At 44.1% G+C, this 19,603-nt stretch overlaps 1 protein-coding gene across 1 annotated transcript; it reads right to left on the reverse strand.

Annotated features, from left to right (window-relative positions):
- Positions 1 to 17,806: 17,806 nt before the first annotated feature.
- Positions 17,807 to 19,018, reverse strand: LOC141608847 (uncharacterized). Its single transcript, XM_074428194.1, has 2 exons — positions 18,686 to 19,018; positions 17,807 to 18,427 (listed from the first exon to the last, which is right to left on the reverse strand). The coding sequence occupies exons 1-2, from the start codon at positions 19,016 to 19,018 to the stop codon at positions 17,807 to 17,809; spliced, it is 954 nt and encodes a 317-aa protein (XP_074284295.1).
- Between the last annotated feature and the right edge of the window lie 585 nt (positions 19,019 to 19,603).

A 19,603-nucleotide genomic window follows, 5' to 3' on the forward strand; every position in this document is an offset into this window, starting at 1 on the left:
AAGTAGCAAAGTGCATTGCCTCAAATTCAGAACTCACACCACTATTTTGCATTGTGCTCAACTCATCTTGCTCACGGGTGTAAAAAGTATATCCATTAATGGCAAAACTGCTGTAAAAGGTGACCCTGGAATTTGGACCTAAACCAAGACGTAGTAACCTAGGAGAGATGTCATCACCAGTTTGATTCGTACACTCTAAGACAATATTCCTAAACCACTCTGCAAACGTCTTCGTATGCTCGTTTGCAATCTACTTCTCGGTCTTGTTTGGGTGATCGTATTTGAGTTCATCTTTGTGTTGTTGAATATAAGGTTGCACCTCATCTTCGTTGTTTAGCACATACGTATGTGCTAAATGCAACATTTCACGTGTCACAATTTTTTCAACCCGGCCCCTAATACCTTTTCCGGTCATCCAGTCACTATGACGATTCTTAGGAACGCCAATCAACTCCTCAGGGGAGAGATGAGCGTAACAATATGAAAGAGTTTCGTCTAAAATAGCGCGTTCAGCAATACAACCTTCCGGACGATACCGATTAGATGTATAGTCTTTGTAGACTTTCATCAATCTTTCGAAAGGATACTGGTATCTCAAGTACACGGGCCCAAGGTACAAAATTTCCCTAACCAAGTGAATGGTCAGATGAATCATGATAGTGAAGAAAGAGGGTGGAAACTACATTTCCAACTGACAAAGAGAGGTTACAACGAGGTCCTGCAATGAATCCGCGTCATCGGGATCGATGACTTTCTCGCATATGGACTAGAAGAAGAGACAAAGTCTAGTTATAGCATATCTTACCTTTTCAGGTAAAATGGAACGAATAGCCACAGGTAGTAATTGTTGCATCAAAGTGTGACAATCATATGACTTTAACCCGGTGAGTTTTAGGTCTTGCATCGACACTAGGCTTTTGATGTTCGGCGAATAACCATATGGCACTTTAATTCCATTCAAGCATGCACAGAACTCTTTTTTCTCATTCCGTGAAAGGGTATCAGCTGTTGGCGGTAAAAATGTACGATTACCTCTCTTCTGTGGTGCCAACTCTAGCCTAATACCCATCATTTTCATATCTTCCCTAGCTGCGGCGTTATCCTTTGTTTTACTAGGAACATTCAGAAGGGTATTGATAATATTATCACAGACATATTTCTCAATGTTCATGAAATCGAGGCAATGCCTGACCTCCAGGTCAGGCCAATATGGAAGTTTATAAAAAAATATGGATCTTTTCTTATACCCACGAGTAGACAATTTAGAGCCGCTCTTCTTCCCATAATCTATCTCAATATGCTTTACTTTCTGATAAACTTCATGCCCACTCAAAATTCTAGGAGGTTGACGAAGTTCTTGTCTTCCATTGAATGCTTTCTGCATCTTGCGATAACAATGGTCATGATACAAGAACCTCCTATTTTCCATATACACATACTTACGAGAAGATTTCAAGTATTCAGACTCGATATCTTCCCCACACAATGGACAAGCCTCTTTCCCATGAACTGTGTGCCCAGAAAGGTCGCCATAAGCCGGATAGTTAGATATTGTACACAATAACATCGCTCTCAAATTGAAAGTTTCGTTCTTAAATGCATCAAATACTTCTATCCCACTATCCCACAACAATCGCAAATCATCTAGAAGAGGTTCCAAATATACATCTATATCATTTCCAGGTTGTTTAGGGCCGGAAATTAACAACAACATCAAATACTTTCTTTTCATGCACACATATGGAGGTAAGTTATAAATAGCCAACACTACTGGCCAAGTACTATGTTGGTTACTCATGTTTCCGTGTAGGTTCATTCCATCAGTGGACAACGCTAGACGTAAGTTTCTAGGTTCATTGCCGAACTCGGGATACTTAGCGTCGAACGATTTCCATTGCATACCATCTACCGGGTGTCTTAGCTTTCCATCATTTATTCTTCCTGTTTTATGCCAAGTTAACATTTTTGAATCATTGGGATTCGCATAAATCCTTATGACTCTTGGTATCAATGAAAAATAGCACAACACCTTAGCCGGGATCCCTTCCTTATCCTTATAACGCCACTCCAAACATTTAGGGCAATTGATTAAGTTTTTATATAATTTCCGATACAATATGCAATCATTTGGACATGCATGTATTTTCTCATATTTCATACCCACTCCTCTTATTAGTTTTTCGCCTCATATGTCTTAACAGGTAGAACATTACCATCAGGAAGCAACTCCTTTATCAAGGCTAAAAAACAAGTGAAACACGTGTCACTCACCCCATTTGCCCCCTTGATATTATACAACTTCACCACAGCCGACATTTTTGTGAACTTACAACCAGGATACAGAGGTGCTTCAGACTCACACAACTTCTCATACATGTTGTTAAGGTCATCCCAATTACTAGTGTCATCACCTACATCTTCAAAAGCAATCGACTCATCATCATTCTCTTCATTATCTATAGACCCAACATTCAACTTCTCTACTTCCAACTCTTCCAACTCAAAAAACTCGGCAAACTCAGGATCATCAGTTAGCCTTTTGTGTACCTCAACATCATCTTCTTCAGAGTTATTCTCTTCATCTAATGATTCCCCATGAAAAATCCAACGTGTATAGGATCGACTAAATCTCCACTTTTCTAGGTGTATTTTAACGTCCGGAAAAGCCATATAGCTAATATTACCACATCTTTCACAAAGACATGCAATACTAGAAGAACCTTTCGAATTGTTCGAAACGAATTCATAAAATTCAGCTAAACCATCCTTATAGTTGCGGTCACTCATATTTGCATCAATCATCCAAGTTCGAGTCATTATTCTACATTCGTAATAATAGGCAACTAATTCAGAAAATACAATAATAGGCAAACAAATAAACGAAATTCAGGAAAGCAATTAAACTAAATTATCAACTACTTAGATAATAACCCAAAAAATCCTATATCTATAAGCGTTGCTAAGAAACATATATATACTTGATTGATAAACACGATGAGGGAGAGAATACGGTGACAACAGTGACGGAGATGAAGACAGAGAGACGATCAGGGAGGAATGGAGGATGATATAGTAGCAGTATTAGCTTGTGTTTGTGTTTTGTAGCGTATAGCAGAATAAAGAAATCTGTTGTTCTTAAGATTTTCATAACATTAATAACAACGGTTATTGAGTCTACAACCGTTGTTAAAAAGTATTAAAAACGGGTTCTAATATAACCGATGTGATTACTTTTCACTAATTTTGCGCCAAATTATTAACAACGGTTAAAATGTATTACAGATTCAACCGTTGTTATTAGTTTTTATATTAACAACGGTTTTTCAAGTATGACCCCTTGTTAAAACCAATAACAACGGTTAACAACACAGAACCATTGTAATTAAGTTTGGTAAAATTCGGGGCATCAATTCTACAACGTGTTTTGATGATTTTCGTGAATAAGCGTTGTTAAAGGGCCGTTGTAGTTGCCTGTATTTGTAGTAGTGATATAATAGACTATCACGTGCATTTTATATTAGCTTTAGATCTTCATATACTAAGAAAAATGTCGTCTCGTTCCGTCATAAGTGTATTTGTAAATTGGTGTATTACAATGTTGGAAAATAAAAATAGGGAGGAATAATTTCTCAATCATAAACTCCGTATATTTAAGCTACATATTAGTTATGAATAATACTTTTTGTAGAAAATTTAAATTTAGATGATCTTACACCATGAAATGGTTTTTCCTTTACAAAAATCATTTATTTATTATTGCTAACAAAGAAAGTGAATTTTATACAATTGGACTGTCTTAAAGTATGAGACCGTCTTATACGATAATCACTACTTTGCACCACATGTTAGTGATGAATAATACTTTTTGCACAAATTATAAATTAAGATGACCTCATATCATAAAAATGATCCTTTTCTATTAAAAAATAAATCATTTATTTATTGTTATGAACAAAACAGAATGAATCTTAATACTTTTTGTGCTTTGCTCAATTTTATTTAAATCTAGTATATATACTATACTAGTTTAGAACCCGTGCAAAGATGCACGGGTATATGCAGATAATATTTGTAAATAAGCTGTTAAGGCTTTGTATATAACATTATGAGCATGTTTGGCCTCGATTTTCAAAAATGAGTTTTTGCTTTTCAATTTAGGGTGTGTTTGGCCTATTTTGTAAACGTATTTTTTGGACTTCAAACATTTTTTAAAAGTTAAAAAAAAATCCCAAAAGCTAAAAATCCATTTTTTTTGTTCATAAAAATAGAAGCATCAATTTGGTGCTTCTGTTTTTGGAAAACACTTTTAAAAAATTAAGCTTGAAAACCAAAAATTCATTTTTGAGAATTCAGGCCAAACATGCTCTAAATTTTTCAAAGGTGTTTTTCAAAAGCAGAAGCAACAAATTGCTGCTTCTATTTCTATGGGCCAAAATATGGAAATTTATCTTTTGAGAATTTTTTGTTTAACTTTAAGAAAATAGTATGTTTGGCCAAAAAGTGTTTTTGAGCCCAAAAACACTTTCAAGCTAGGCCAAACACACACTATATTAGTTTTGAATGTGAAACTTCTTATGAAAACAATTTATATTAAATAGGAATTATGTACTCAAAAATCAACTCAAATACCTCTTACAAAGATAATAGATAAATAAATGATTGTGAGAAATGGAATATGTATAAGGACAAATACAATCGATAATGAGAGTAACATTCATCTATTTAGAGCAAATGAATTACTCTAATTGCTATTATAATCAAGATTTGTTTTTGAAAGGCTTGTTTTAATTGTTGAATTTATTATACCGTATAGGCATATACATTGCTACTATGAAGATATAATTATAAATTACAACCTTGTAACATGTGAAATCGAGGGCGAATCCACGTACAAAACTTTTAGCATAGTTGCAGTACGAAAAGTCCCGGCAAAAACGCAAAAACACATGTTGTATGTGCTATTTATATTGTATTGAGGAAACACATGGGTGCTAGAAATGCTCCTTTTGTAAGGTTCTCAATTCACTACTTTTAACTGAATTTGTAAATTAATTAAATTGAACGGATGGGGTCATAGTAGGCACAATAACACAGGTAACCAATAAATAAGGGAATACCCTAAAATAAGACTACTTGAAATAAAAAGTCAATTAAGATGTAGTACTAAGTAATATTGTAATGTCAACTAAGGTAACTAATAAGGGGGCGTTTGGTTTGGGGGAATAAGGAAAGGGAAAGAGAATAAAAATGGTTGATTCCTTTTGTTGTTGTTTGTTTGACACAAAGAAAGGGTAACCCATACCCCCCCTTACCCCCAAAACCATTCTCATCCTTACCCCTCCTCCCTTGGGTAAACCCATAACCCCATAATCCCTTCTTCCTCCTACTCCCTATTTCCACCACTCCCACCAACACCCACCACACCCTCTCACACCGTCAACCACTGCCACCTACACCCTACACCTACCACACCGACACAACCACCATCAGGGACGCCGAAACAACCGCCGACACAACCACCACCAGGGACGCCGACACAACCACCACCAGCGACGCCGCCTGTCCACGCTACCCCATATCCTCAACCACTAAACACCACACCAACACTTTCAGTAACTCTCCCACCCCACCAACCACCACCAACACCTTCCTCGGCCACACAACTGCAACCGCCCGACGCCGGCCACACCAGATCTGGTGTTTTAAGGGGTGGGAGAGGGGTTTTCGAAGGGTTGTGGATTTTTTAGAATGAATAAGGTGTTTGGGGTCGGGATTGTGGTGTTTGTTGAGGGCGTGAGGCGCGGTGATTAGGTTCGTCGTGGGGTACCTTGAGGAAGATCGTCGGCGCCGCTACTTGTGGTGGTGTCGGTGTAGATAATGGTGGCAGGTGGTGGGTAATGGTGGTGGAGGTGGTGGATGTTGGCTTTTAATTCCCTTTTCCTCTAATTGTCAACCAAACACCCAAGTATAATATGGGTGATCCCATTCATTTCCCTCTCTTACCCTTTCTTGATTTCATTCTCTTACCCTTTCCCGTACCAAACGCCCCCTAAGAGTATCACAAATTCTCATTGAAGACATGACATATCCGTCACAAGCTGAAGACGGATACCATTTTACCTCACAATGTACCCACTTTCTCTCTCTCTGCAACACTATTTATGTGGTCCCCTTTCTCCACTAACCCATTTTGTTACCATTTTATCTCACAAAATATCCGTCACAAATGGTAACCCGTCACAAGGGAGACCAATTGTAAGAGTATGGTGAAATGGTCTCCGGCACGTTACATACCCAAAGCCTTGTCAAGTAAACAAATTGGGTTTAAGTAAACCATGCCATGCACCAGAACCACTCTATTTCCGTAGCAGGTACCGTTGAGCGTTGACTTTAACATGTTCTCACTTTTTTTTAGTCCCATCTGCCATATCGTACGCAAACCCAGCTCCATCGCTTTGGCTTCCACTATATCCGGATTCCGCAATTCCTTGACTTGTTGAACTCCTGCCCATCGAACACCTCCGCCATGGTCCCGAACTACAAACCCCCGGCGCATCAACATTCACTTTATGTTATCCCTCCCTTGGTCGTTCCCTTTTCGTACCATGTTCCCTGCTGGCCGTTTCTTTTTCTATCGCTCCTAGCGCTTCTTTCCAAGCCCACCAGTAGTTGATTGTATTGTCCACAATGTAAGTCGACTCCTTCATAGTAAAGTCTACAACACAACCTTCCACATATATTCACATGTCATAGTCAAGCATTAAAGATGGGCCATTATTTTCCAATAAACAGAGACAAACATTATCCTCTTAAAATGCTCGGAAGTATCAGACTAATGGAGTACTTAAGGGGTAATGAGAAATAAGTGTAGCGTTTAAAATTTCTTATATCACAGATATGTAATGACCCTCGACTGAATCTATGTGAAACCCCACCTAGACATGAGTTTTAGGAAAGACGCTTGTATTACTCCACGGTAATACACTGGGTTTTTTGCACTCCCTTTGATTTCTTATGTGCTTATATGGGTGGGAATTTCTCCATTGGATATCTTCTTTGTTACCTGATTTGCAGGTTCGCAGTAGTTAAGCAAGTATCGATGTTGAGAAACAGTGTTAACAAAGTGATATAGTGTATGATGATATAGTTACACTGTGACTCAAAAGCAATAAAAAGAGAGATTCTGCAATGTAACTACCTTGTTCAACTTTGGGTATGCTGATTGCTGCAAACAAACAAACGGGTATGAGATTACTACGCCTCAAAAAGGGAGAAAATGCAAAAAAAAATAAAATGAAAAGCATACCACTCAATTTGAGTTTCTTGAGAATATTGACAAATTGTGAGGTATCAAACTCCCATACATTTTCTTCTCCACTCGAATAGCTAAATTTCCAAAACATTTCACCCGTGATTATCATAATTAACTACTTGTATTTTACATAAAGGTAAACAGATAAATAAAAGGGAAAAGAAGGGACCTGTGCAATCCTGCTTATTTTGAACATGAATGTATCCTTTCATACCTTGCTTGTCTTTGCCAACAACCTAAACACCTTCATCATTGAATCAGACATTTGTATAAACTGAAAAATCGGGGAAAAAGATACTAATATACGGAGTATAAAATAAAAATGGCCCTAGATCATACATGAATCCAAAATCTATATTTTTGTCCTATGTCCATATTTGCCAATTGCCATCTTCTACAAAATTTGAAAGCGCGAAAAATTTCGAAAGAAAATAAAGAGATAACCACTAATGTAAGCAAATCTAAAAGACACCATATATTCAAACTGTAATCAATACCATGAATATGCCAAATAAGAAAAGTGTTGTAGTTCAAAAGAATTAGAGGGAGTATCAATTAAAAACCAGGGAAATAGATTGTACCAAATTGATCAATCAAAAATGAGAAATTTGATATCATGGAAAAACCCAAGGTAAGTAGGAAATAACCAATTAATCAATTGAATAAACAAATTAGATTGGAAAACGTTAGAATTAATGCTTGTCATTGCTTGATACATATATATAAATGGCTTACTTGATTTAATTTCTGAAGAATTGGCGAAGTTGGAAGCCAAGTTGGAATGACAGGCAAAATATGACGGCAGATGCTTAAGATTAATAGGGAGAAAGTAGGGTTAAAGAGACAGGTTAGGTGGGAAAATAATCGCTGTGAAGAGGACACGTGGACAGTGGTTATTCTTTTATAAGTTTATATAGATAGATAGATATAGATGCTTGTTTATCCCTAACCTAATCCAAACTACCTTATTGTTCTTTCGGTTCTCCCACATTAAAAATCAAGTATGCAACACTCTAAATCATGATCCCCCAATTCATAACGTCGATTGTAGATCTATATTCCAAATAAACTCACTTACCTTGAACGTCCGTTTTTAGAAAAAATTAAGAAAAAGAGTAAGGATTTTCCATACTTTTTCGAAAGAGTAGTACTCCGTACAGCTTATATATGGAGACTAAAATTTTTCCTCGTCAGCTGTTCTGTTCAAGATAAGACACCAAATGTTAACCTCATTTGTGAAAGTAAAATAATACTCCCTCCGTCCCCGGTCAATTGTTGTCCTTTGGTTTTGGCACAAAGACCAAGGAGAGGGAAGGAGGCCAATTGTAAGATGACATGTGGACCAAATTGAGTTTGAAAGATCAAATTGTTCATTAAATACAATCCTAAAATAGTGATGGGACATATTCTGCACCGCTGACCAAGTCAACATATTGAGCAAGGTCAAAGATATCCACAACAAGTCAACGACTTAGACAGTCTAGCCGATGCATCCTGTCGGCCTGTCACCTGGGGTCTCGGCATGGCAACCAGCCAGCCGGGACACATATCCGCGTACTCATATCCAAGGACCCTCGGCCGGCCTGCCATGGGTCCATCGGCCGAGGGTAGAACGGTCTTTCCACCTGCTAGCCACTTGGCCACTTGGCCACTACGTGACAAAAGGTGAAAGCCTATAAATACTCCTCAACCTTCATTGAGGAAAGGATCCACAAAAATTGACCTAATAACCACTATTCATATGGTAATATTTTCCTTATCTCTCTACAATACACTCTTAGCCAAGTTATAACCACTTCTCTCTAAGTTTACTGACTTGAGCGTCGGAGTGAGTACGCTCGGCCAAAGCCGAGCCCTCAGTTTGTTCATCATTTCAGGAGACCGTAAGGAGAATTCAAGCAAGGACATCATTCTGCGAGCTACGAGTGGTAACAAATATCTGCTCTGGAATTACGCCCGGAACAATTGGCGCCGTCTGTGGGGAAAGCACACTAGAAGCTAGTCACATTCATTCCCAAACAACAAAAACAAAAACACAAAAAAAAACCCACCCAAAAAGCTAAGAAGATGTCAAAACAACAAGAGGTGTTCGTTAATGACGAAACCGAGCCACACCAAGATGACACATTTCACCATTCTGGAGTCGTGCAGCCCTCCACCGGCGGAGTAATCCAACCGGAATTCGGAATGCCGACAATACCGGACACGCCGTCGCCCGCCAACCAGGTCACCATCATGGGACAGGTGGTTGACGTAGCAAAACTGAAGACGCTCCTGGACCTAATTGGGAGTGCGCCGGCTCACACTGTCACGCCGACAAGAGCGGCGGAAACCGTCCAGGAGACCAGGGCCCAAAACGTGACTCCGAGAAACTTGAACGGAGCGCTGGGAGAAGCCGACCCTATCAAGACGCCGGAGGAGCCCAAGGTGGTCGTGGTAAACATAAGTCCTTCTCGCACTCGGGAGAGGACAGTCGCCGAAGAAGACCGACGCGGCACGCCCCGGAGGAACCAGAGAAGCCCGACTCAGGAGAGTCGGAGAAGAAGCCCAAGTCGGAGAAGGAGTCCTTCCCGCTATGAGGAGCGAAGCCGGACTAGGAATGCGAGGAGTCGGTCGCCGCGTGTCATTCGACACGTGGTCAAGCAGCCACTCAGTGATTATGTCCTTGACACCGCCGTGCCAACTAAGCTGAAGTTGCCGGCGTTCACGTACAAAGGAGATAGCGACCCAACCGACCACGCCGAGGCCTTCGAGTCTTACATGTCGGTATGGGAGCAGCCCGACGAGGTCTGGTGCCGAGTCTTCCCGACAACTCTGCATGGGATGGCTCAGAATTGGTACAAGGGGCTCCCCGACGGTTCGGTATACTCTTTCGCCGACCTAAAGGACGCTTTCTTAGCCCAGTACTCCTGCAACAAGAGGAAGGCCGTGGAGACATCGGACCTCCTAACTATCAAACAGGAGGAGGGCGAGTCTCTACGAAGCTATGTGAAGAGGTTCAACGGCAGGGTACAGCAGATTCGGGAGATCAACCCCGAACTAGCGGCTTTTTCACTGATGAAGGGCCTCCCAAAGGGAAGCTTAAAAGACGAGCTCATCAAGCACGGGGGCCTTGGCCTAGATGCCGCTAGGAAGATGGCCGACCAGGCCATCAAGGTGGAGGACTATCACAAGACCTGGTTAGGCCCCAGCGAGGCTGAGCCCTCAGAAACAAAAAGCCGCCGGGATGACAACCCGGATGAGAGACGTCGTGACAATAACGGGTCACGGTCCGATGATAAACGCCGTGGCAATAACAGGTCACGGTCTGATAGATCCGCCAGGAAACAGGACTCGACGGGCGCCGGGGGGAGTTCGGGAATGTTTTACCAAAGGCATTACAATGATAAAACCCCTCTGATCGCATCGGCCGCCGACGTTTTCGCCCTGAGCAGGAACGAGGGCCAGAAGTGGGAACGGCCTCCCAAGCCAAAAGGAGACGGTGACACGAGCCAGTACTGCGAGTATCACGGTTGCACCGGTCACCTCACTGACAACTGCCGGCATCTGAAGAATGCCATTGAAGAGCTAATCCGGAAGGGAAGCCTCGACAAGTATGTGGCCAAAGGCCAGAAGACTGACGCCAGCAGCTCTGATAAGAAATCCGTTTTCCAACGGATAGGAGTGATCCATGTGGTCATCGGGGGAAACGAAACGGCGGGTCGGTCACCATGGGCACAAACGGCACCTAAACGAGCTGTATCAGGCCATCAACTTTGTGCCCAACACAGCGATCGCCCCTGACATTCCCGATATGACTATTGGGAGGAAGGACTACGAGGGAGTCATCGCCCCTCACAGCGACCCGCTTGTCGTCAACTTGGACATATCCAACCACCTGGTGAAGAGGTGCCTGATTGACACAGGCGCCTACACGAACATCATGTTCAGGGAGTGCTTCCACAGCCTCGGCCTGAGAATCAAGGACGTGAGCCCCTGCACCCATCCATTATACAGCTTCTCCGGGGCTGGCCTGGTACCCCTGGGTTCAATCAAACTACCGGTGATGTTCGGCGAGGGGAATGCGGCCAAGAATGTCCTAGCTGAGTTCGTGGTCATCGACGGCTCGTCAGCCTACAACGTTCTCATAGGCCGAGTCACTCTGAGCGAGGCCGACGCGGTAATGTCCATCCGGGCTCTTACACTTTTGTATGTCTCGGACCGGGGGAAGCAAAAGCTCGTCTCCAAGGACGAGAAGGACGAGGTGGTCAACGTCCGGATATCCGCGGAGGATGCAACATGCAATCCCTCAAAGTGGCAAAACAGTCAGAGAGGGGAAAAGCCCCATCCTTACAACAGGAAGGCGACCTCATGGATGCAACTGACGTCTGACGAGGGGGGTGAGCCTTTAGCAAGCCCTTAGGACACTGGCGATTTTGCGAAAACTTTGTATAGCGACGGAGGTGTCCAAAACAGTTGTGGGCACCCCGACGCATGTTTGTATCTAATGTAGAATAATCTAAGTTTTCCCATCAAAGTGCTCATTTTTCCCGCAGTCATTATGAAGAAGCAGACGTCGTCTCATACTGTCAATTAGACAAGAGCGGTGGTCTCTACCAAGAAGCCGACGCCGTCTCACACTGTCCTTCCGGCAAGAGCGGCGGTCGTGTCGAAGAAGCAGACGCCGTCTCATACTGTCAATTAGACAAGAGCGGTGGTCTCTACCAAGAAGCCGACGCCAGCTCACACTGTCCTTCCGACAAGAGCGGCGGTCGTTATGAAGAAGCAGACGCCGTCTCATACTGTCAATTGGACAAGAGCGGTGGTCTCCATGAAGAAACGTAGCGCTGTGGCAGTCACCCCAAATAGTAGACGCTTCGGCAGTCACTTAAAGTGGTAGACGCCGCGTAACACGCTATCCATTAACAGACGCCGGCTCACACTGTCATAGACAAGAGCGGTGGTCTCCATGAAGAAACGTAGCGCTGTGGCAGTCACCCCAAATAGTAGACGCTTCGGCAGTCACTTAAAGTGGTAGACGCCGCGTAACACGCTATCCGGTAACAGACGCCGACTCATACTGTCGTACCGACAAGAGCGGCAGTCTCCGTCAGAAAGAAGACGTCGCGACAGTCGCGGCCGGCACGGTTGATAAACAATCAAAATGGCTTGAAAGCGTTAAATACAGTTGAGATACACACTCTAAACTACCTCGGTCAAGCCAGGGCGGAAACCAAAAGAAACACTCAATTAATAACGTAAGAGGGCAACTCAGACAAAAACGAGTAAAGGCCTCGGCCATGCCAAAGGCAAAAGAAACAAACTCTTGTTAATAATAACAGGTTACAGGTGAAAAATAATGGAGATAACAGCCGTCCCCATTGGGATAAGCCAAAACTCAGCCTACCAAAGTTGTACAAAATACAAGGAAAGAAAAGCAAAAGCTACAATTATGTCATTTAAAACACCAAGGTTGGCAGGGAGAAAGGGCTTCATAATTGGCTCCCGAACAACTGAAGCAGATCTGCTGTAAACTTGTTCTCATCAAGCAGCACATGGTAGTATATGAGGAGCTGAAGCAGATCTGCTGTAAACTTGTTCTCCTATGCCTGTTGCTGCTCGCCACCAGCAGCAGTAGCCGCATCTTCTTCAACAGGCAACCCAGCAGCTTTCCTAGCAGCCTCAGCCTTGGCTTCGGCAGCATCAGCTGCCTTCATCCTCTCGGCTTCCTCCTTGGCCGCCTTAGCTTTCTCAGCAAGAGCTGCTTTCTCCGCAGCCGCCTCTTTCTCCATCTTCGCCCTCGCCGCCTCCTTGGCCTTCTCCGCCACGGCTTTCTCCTTAGCCTCGAGCTTGTCATCAAGCAGCTCGTCAAACTTGCCCCACGGAAAGGAACCATCGAGAGGGAAAAGCTCCCCGATCACCTCCCTGGCAGCTCCCTCGGCCAAGTCCCGGAATTCAGCGCACAGATTGGGAAGCATGACGGTTTGGAGCATCTCAATGTCCTCCTCCTTTTGCTTGATGACGGCCTCTTTACTCCGAATCACCTCCGCCTGGGCCTTAAACAGGTCCCTGGATTCGTTCCTCTGCTGGAGATAAAGGTCGGCATGCCTCTGAACGAGGTTACACTTCTCCAGCAGCTTCGCAGCTTCGGCTGCCGCAACCTCGGCCTTGGCTCTCTCAGCAAGGACCTCCTTCTCAGCGTCCTCCCTGAGTTTTTTCTCAGCCAAGAGCGCCTTCTCAGCAACTCCCCTAAGCCTCTGCTCGTTGAGGAGATCCAGCTTCGCCGACGCAGCCACCTGCTTAGTGGCATTGCGCTCATAAACAGCCCGAGCCACGGCTTTCTCCTGCTCCATGAGACGAGCACCGGTAACCACGTTCCACCTCGCCAGCTCCCTAATTAGCTTCGTGCCTTCCTCCATAAGCTGGGAGACGGAAACCTTCTGGGATGAAGGGACGGTAGTGACGCTTTGACCGACAGCCTGCGGCTGGGAGAGGGAAGCCTTCTGGGATGAAGGGTTGACGGTGGCGCCTTGATCACCAACCTGCGCAGAGGTCCCCTCCACCTGCTGCCCAATGAGAGCGAAAGCCGACAGAGGCTGGTCTGCAAAATTTTAATAAAGGCATCAGTATCAACATGTATCGACATACCAGAAAGCCTGGCTAAACTTGAGCCACAGGATAGATAGGTACCATGTTTGGCCTTCTTGGCCGGAGTAGGCACTTCCACGCCAGCGGCAGAAGCTATCTTTTTCCTCTTGCGGATAAGGGGAGATCCCTCCGCATCAGAGTCCCCCTCATCAGGAATATCAACAATCTCCACCTTCTTAGGGGGAGGGATGGGAGGTGGAGCCGGTGTCGAAGCCGTTGCCGCCGAAGACTTTGTTTTCCGCGTCCGACGCACTACGCCGCTAACAACCTTCGCCTGGGCCTCCTCCCTGCTCAAGCTTTTCAGCCGTTGCTCCATAAGGTCATTCGGCGACACCCTGCGGTCATGGGCTAGAGCCTTGGGATGCAAGTTAGCAACGGTTTTATCTCTGTGCAGCCCCATTCTCCGGAGGATATCCTCAGACAAGTTCGGTCCAAAGTGGTCTGCGAAAGAAACAAAGGAAGAGTTAAGTAGAGGAAGTAAACCGAAGTTCGAAAAACAGGAACATTGAGAGCGGTGATGGGCCTCACACCGACCCCACTCACCCTGTGCCAGGGCCGGTATGAGGCCGACATAGCAGAGCGGCTCATCCTGAAGAATGATCTGCGTCGGGGGAATCCATCTTTTCGGCACACCGCTCTTGTCCACCTCAAAGAGCCTCATTGCCAGCCTCTCATCCTCCTTGAGATAGACACTGCTGGCATCCATTTTGAGCTTCGTCCGGGTGACCCATCTGTCGTGCTCCGCCTTAGTCTCACACCGCAAATTAACTCGTTGCTGGAAGGAGCGGGGCAGCGGATAGTCATCCGGCACCTTGACGTACACCCACCGATCTTGCCAACCCTTGCAAGAAGAAAGTTTGTCAACAGAGACATAACCCTGCTCCATTTGCACACTGTACCATCCGACGCGGCCAGAGATTGATGGCTTGAGGTGGTGAAGCCGGCGGAATAAATTCACCGTCGGGGCCTCTCCCTTGAAGAGACAAAGCCAGACAAAACCAATTATGGTCCTCATAGCCAACGGGTGCAGTTGGGCAACGGCAACGTTCATGGCTCTAATTATGGCCATAACGTATCCATTCAGCGGAAACCGGAGCCCGTACTCCAAATGCCGCATGTATACGCCGATATGGCCTGGTGGAGGGCAACAGACGGCCTGGCCCTCCTCAGGGATGACGATTTTGTATCCCCTACCAAAGAAGAAATGGCCCCCGAAAAGTTTCTCGCCGGAACAACTGGCGAGCTTATCAGTCCAAGTACGGTCAAGACGGATCTTACAGACGTAGCCGTGATCCATAACGTACTGCCTCCCCTCACTAGGACGAGGCCTTTCCACCTCATCACCAAAATCATCACCAAAATCACCACAGGAATCATCATCCTCCCATTCCTCCAGAATTCGAGGATCAACTTCAGGAGAAGGGGACCTGGGGCCCCCCGACGCAGGTTCACTAGGTCCAGCACCAACAGAAGACATATTCACAACAAATACTAACAAAATAGAAGAGAATTTATTTGTTTACCTCGAAGAAAAACACTCGCCGGATCGAAGACTAAAGATTGGAAGAAAAAGCAGCCCTTGAAAGTTTAGAGAAATGAAGATTTTGGGAGAAAATTTAAGAAAATTTGAGGAAATGAAAGTAATGGCCAAAATCACGGGAAAACTGCCCTATTTATAGGAAAAAGCCCATGGAAAAGGACCAATCAGAGCACAGCCCATGAAGCGTCAACCAATCAGCGAACAGACACGTGTCAGACATGCAACCACGGAATGTCAATCGTTGCAACAGTCGAACGTCAATCAATGCAACAGTAACCAAGCGTTTCCAACACGCCCATTCACATCTCTTCGCCCATTCACCTTCCTCAACATATTCCTAAGTACCTGCTCTCCGCCGGCCACCTGATCAACCAAGCTAGGAAGCACCGGCCGGGGGCAATCAAAAACAACCGACACTCCCAGCCCTGGTCTCGGCCAGCGTCACATTCTTTTCCACATCGGATGCCCTTTACACATCCATGTGGAGGGGGGATATGGTACGGCCTAACAAGAACCACGCCGACACATCAGAAGAAGCCGATGCTGAAAATTTTGCAAAAATACTTGCGCAGAATATACGCTCAACATACATCGGAGCCCATACCACGGCATAGACTACGCTGGGGGCAAATTGATGGGGCATATTCTGCACCGCTGACCAAGTCAACATATTGAGCAAGGTCAAAGATATCCACAACAAGTCAACGACTTAGACAGTCTAGCCGATGCATCCTGTCGGCCTGTCACCTGGGGTCTCGGCATGGCAACCAGCCAGCCGGGACACATATCCGCGTACTCATATCCAAGGACCCTCGGCCGGCCTGCCATGGGTCCATCGGCCGAGGGTAGAACGGTCTTTCCACCTGCTAGCCACTTGGCCACTTGGCCACTACGTGACAAAAGGTGAAAGCCTATAAATACTCCTCAACCTTCATTGAGGAAAGGATCCACAAAAATTGACCTAATAACCACTATTCATATGGTAATATCTTCCTTATCTCTCTACAATACACTCTTAGCCAAGTTATAACCACTTCTCTCTAAGTTTACTGACTTGAGCGTCGGAGTGAGTACGCTCGGCCAAAGCCGAGCCCTCAGTTTGTTCATCATTTCAGGAGACCGTAAGGAGAATTCAAGCAAGGACATCATTCTGCGAGCTACGAGTGGTAACAAATATCTGCTCTGGAATTACGCCCGGAACAAATAGAAAGGACAACAATTGACTGAGACACCCTAAAATGGAAAAGGACAACAAATAACCGGGACAGAGAGAGTATACATTAAATATTTGATTTGAATAAGCTCATATTTAGTAAATTGCCTATTAATTTATCCCCTTACGGATCGTTTGACATCTCCGTCGGATAGAGTTTGGGTAATGGATGAAAATTCTTATTTCGTATAATAAGAGATATATTGTGGAAGTAATACTATTACATGTCTAAAATTTATATAATAGGAGTCCTTAAAACAGGTAACTACATACACTTCACAATGTAAATCCCTCAAAAAGTAAAGGAATAATTTTTCAAGAAACAACCATAATTGTTATTGTTAATTATTAATTCTATGATATATGATTCCACAAAACTCATTTTACATATAACTTTAAATTTCAAAGCTTTTATATTTATTTCGAAAAAGTAATCGTGAACAATTGTAACTCCATATATGCTATGTAAAGCCACTTTTGGAATACTACGCAATTAATAAAAGTTAGTACGTATTACAATACTACTGAGATTTATTTGTTTGTTCTAATAAGCTTGAACTTATTATAGTAATAAATATATGCATATAGGAATGGCTACTCCTTTTGTTAAAAAAAACCCAAAATTTCAGCAACGCGGCTTATTCATATCGTGAATAAAAAATACGATAATAAAATCTTATAGAAATCTTAGCTTTGTGACACTAATATTGGGAACAGTTAATTTCCACGTCCACAAGACTGCATGAGGAAGGTTGTACGTATAAGGGCACCTAATCTCCTAATAGAGATTGATCAACCAAATCCATATATTTATATTGGGCATGATCTTGCACAATCATCTTCGAAGAATGTAATGAAACCATGTCCTTTAAAGCCGAATAAACGTGACTACGTGAGCTGTAAAGATTAGAGTTTGAATCAAGAACAACGACAAACACATTAGTAGTCTCAAACAAACAGAATTGGACTTAAAGTTTTATATGTTGGCTAAAAGTTTGCAACTCAATCAGAGCAATGACCATATTATAAGCCAATAAAAATGATATAATCAATTAACAGGGAAAGTGGAAACTAATAAGTTTTTTTTTTTTTGAAACCCAAAGGGGTAAGTATATTACTCTAACGAAATATAGCGACTTACTACATCAGGTAGTTTTTCCATCCAAACAGAGCGACCCGAGACTACTGGTAGCGCATGAGCCAAAGCGTGAGCTACCTCATTGTTCTTACGAGACACAGAAAAAAAAACAACAGAAACAAAAGAATTACAAAGACGTAAAATATCTTCCAACACAAGAGCGAAAACACTGCGACCCGTTTTCCTTGAATTCAGTCCGTCTATAACTTGAGAACAGTCACTTTCGACGATCACCGCATCATGACCTGCCTTGACCGCCTCTTCAAGACCTTCGAGCACTGCCACCGCTTCAGCAACATGGGCTTCCCACACCTCCAATCTCCGAGCTGCCATACTCCATAACACCTTCCCCGCACTATCCCTACACACCCCACATATCCCCACACTGACACCTTCCTTGACTCCCGCATCAAGGTTCAATTTAACCCAGCCTTCCCCAGGAGCCGTCCACCCCCTTCCGTGCTCATTCTGTCCCTCATCCGCCAGCCTCCCCTCCCGTTTGGACTGCGCCACCCTATCTCCCTCAACCTCCTCCAAAACCCGTTGAATACGTCTAACCACCCTGTCAATCTCTCCCTTCTCTCCCTCAAAAGCCGCCTGATTTCACACCTCCTACAACGCCCAACACCCAACCATCAACAGCCCATAATCCCTTTTGTCCATCTCCCTCCAACAACCCTCCACCCAATCCCTTATCCCACCAAACCCCACGGCCTCCTCAACCTGCACCTCCAACCTTTCCCAAACCTCGCTAGCAAAACCACAATCACGAAATAAATGAAGACTTGACTCGACTTGACACTGACACAAAGGACACAACACATCCTCCCTACCGACCCGAAAAGATAAATTTACCTTGGTGGCTAGCGCGTCATTGCACAACTGCCAGAAGAAGAGCTTAATCCGTGGCCACACTTGAACTTTCCAAAGGTTATTCCATATCCATTTACTTCGTTCCCATGTCGATGGCTCAGAAGCATCACTCTCGAACCCCAATAAAAGCTTATAGGCAGAACGAACAGTATACTCACCATCCCTCTCCGCAGCCCAGTACCACATATCATCATGGTCCTCTTCACTCAGCCGAATGTTGCGCACTCTTTCCCTCTCAAACGACAGCAAGTACATCGAAAGCTTCTCCTCACTCCAAGCTCCTCCACCCGTGACCATAAGCTCAGACACCTTCATTCCCACATTCGCCCCAAAACACGGAGATAGGACCTTCCCCGTCTGAGTATTCGGTACCCACTGGTCGCCCCAAACCAAAGTGTCTAAACCGTTCCCAATACGTCGACGCAGGCCATTTAACAAACCCTCCCTCGCCCCTAAAATGCTCCGCCAAGTATAGCTCGGATTATGTCCCAGGTTTACCGTTAAGAAGTCACGCCCATGGTAATATTTACCTCGCATCAAATTGAGCCCAGAGACAGTCCGGAGAGGTTAACAAACGCCAAGCTTATTTACCTAAGAGAGCTTGATTCGACTTGAAGAAATCTCGAAATCTCATTCCCCCGACACACTTGGGTTTACACATTTGATTCCACGACACCCAAGAAATGCCCTTCTTACCATCCTCATGACCCCACCAAAACCTCGAGATCATTCTCCGACGATCGTCACAAAAAGCAGCTGGAAGTTTAAAAATACTCATCACATAGGTAGGGAGCGAATTGGCCACAACCTTTATAAGAATCTCCCTACCAGCCTTCGACAAAATCTTCCCCCGCCACCCTTGAAGTCGTTTAAGCAGCTTATTACGGACGATATCAGTAA

This window comes from Silene latifolia, chromosome 10 (genome assembly GCF_048544455.1).
Source record: "Silene latifolia isolate original U9 population chromosome 10, ASM4854445v1, whole genome shotgun sequence".
NCBI classification, from domain to species: domain Eukaryota; kingdom Viridiplantae; phylum Streptophyta; class Magnoliopsida; order Caryophyllales; family Caryophyllaceae; genus Silene; species Silene latifolia.

Coding starts and splice junctions, on each gene's coding strand:
- LOC141608847 (XM_074428194.1), bottom strand. CDS start 19,018: ATGAAGGTGTCTGAGCTTATGGTCACGGGTGGAGGAGCTTGGAGTGAG. Junction 18,428..18,685: donor ATGACGCGCTAGCCACCAAG/GTAAATTTATCT, acceptor GTGTGAAATCAG/GCGGCTTTTGAGGGAGAGAA.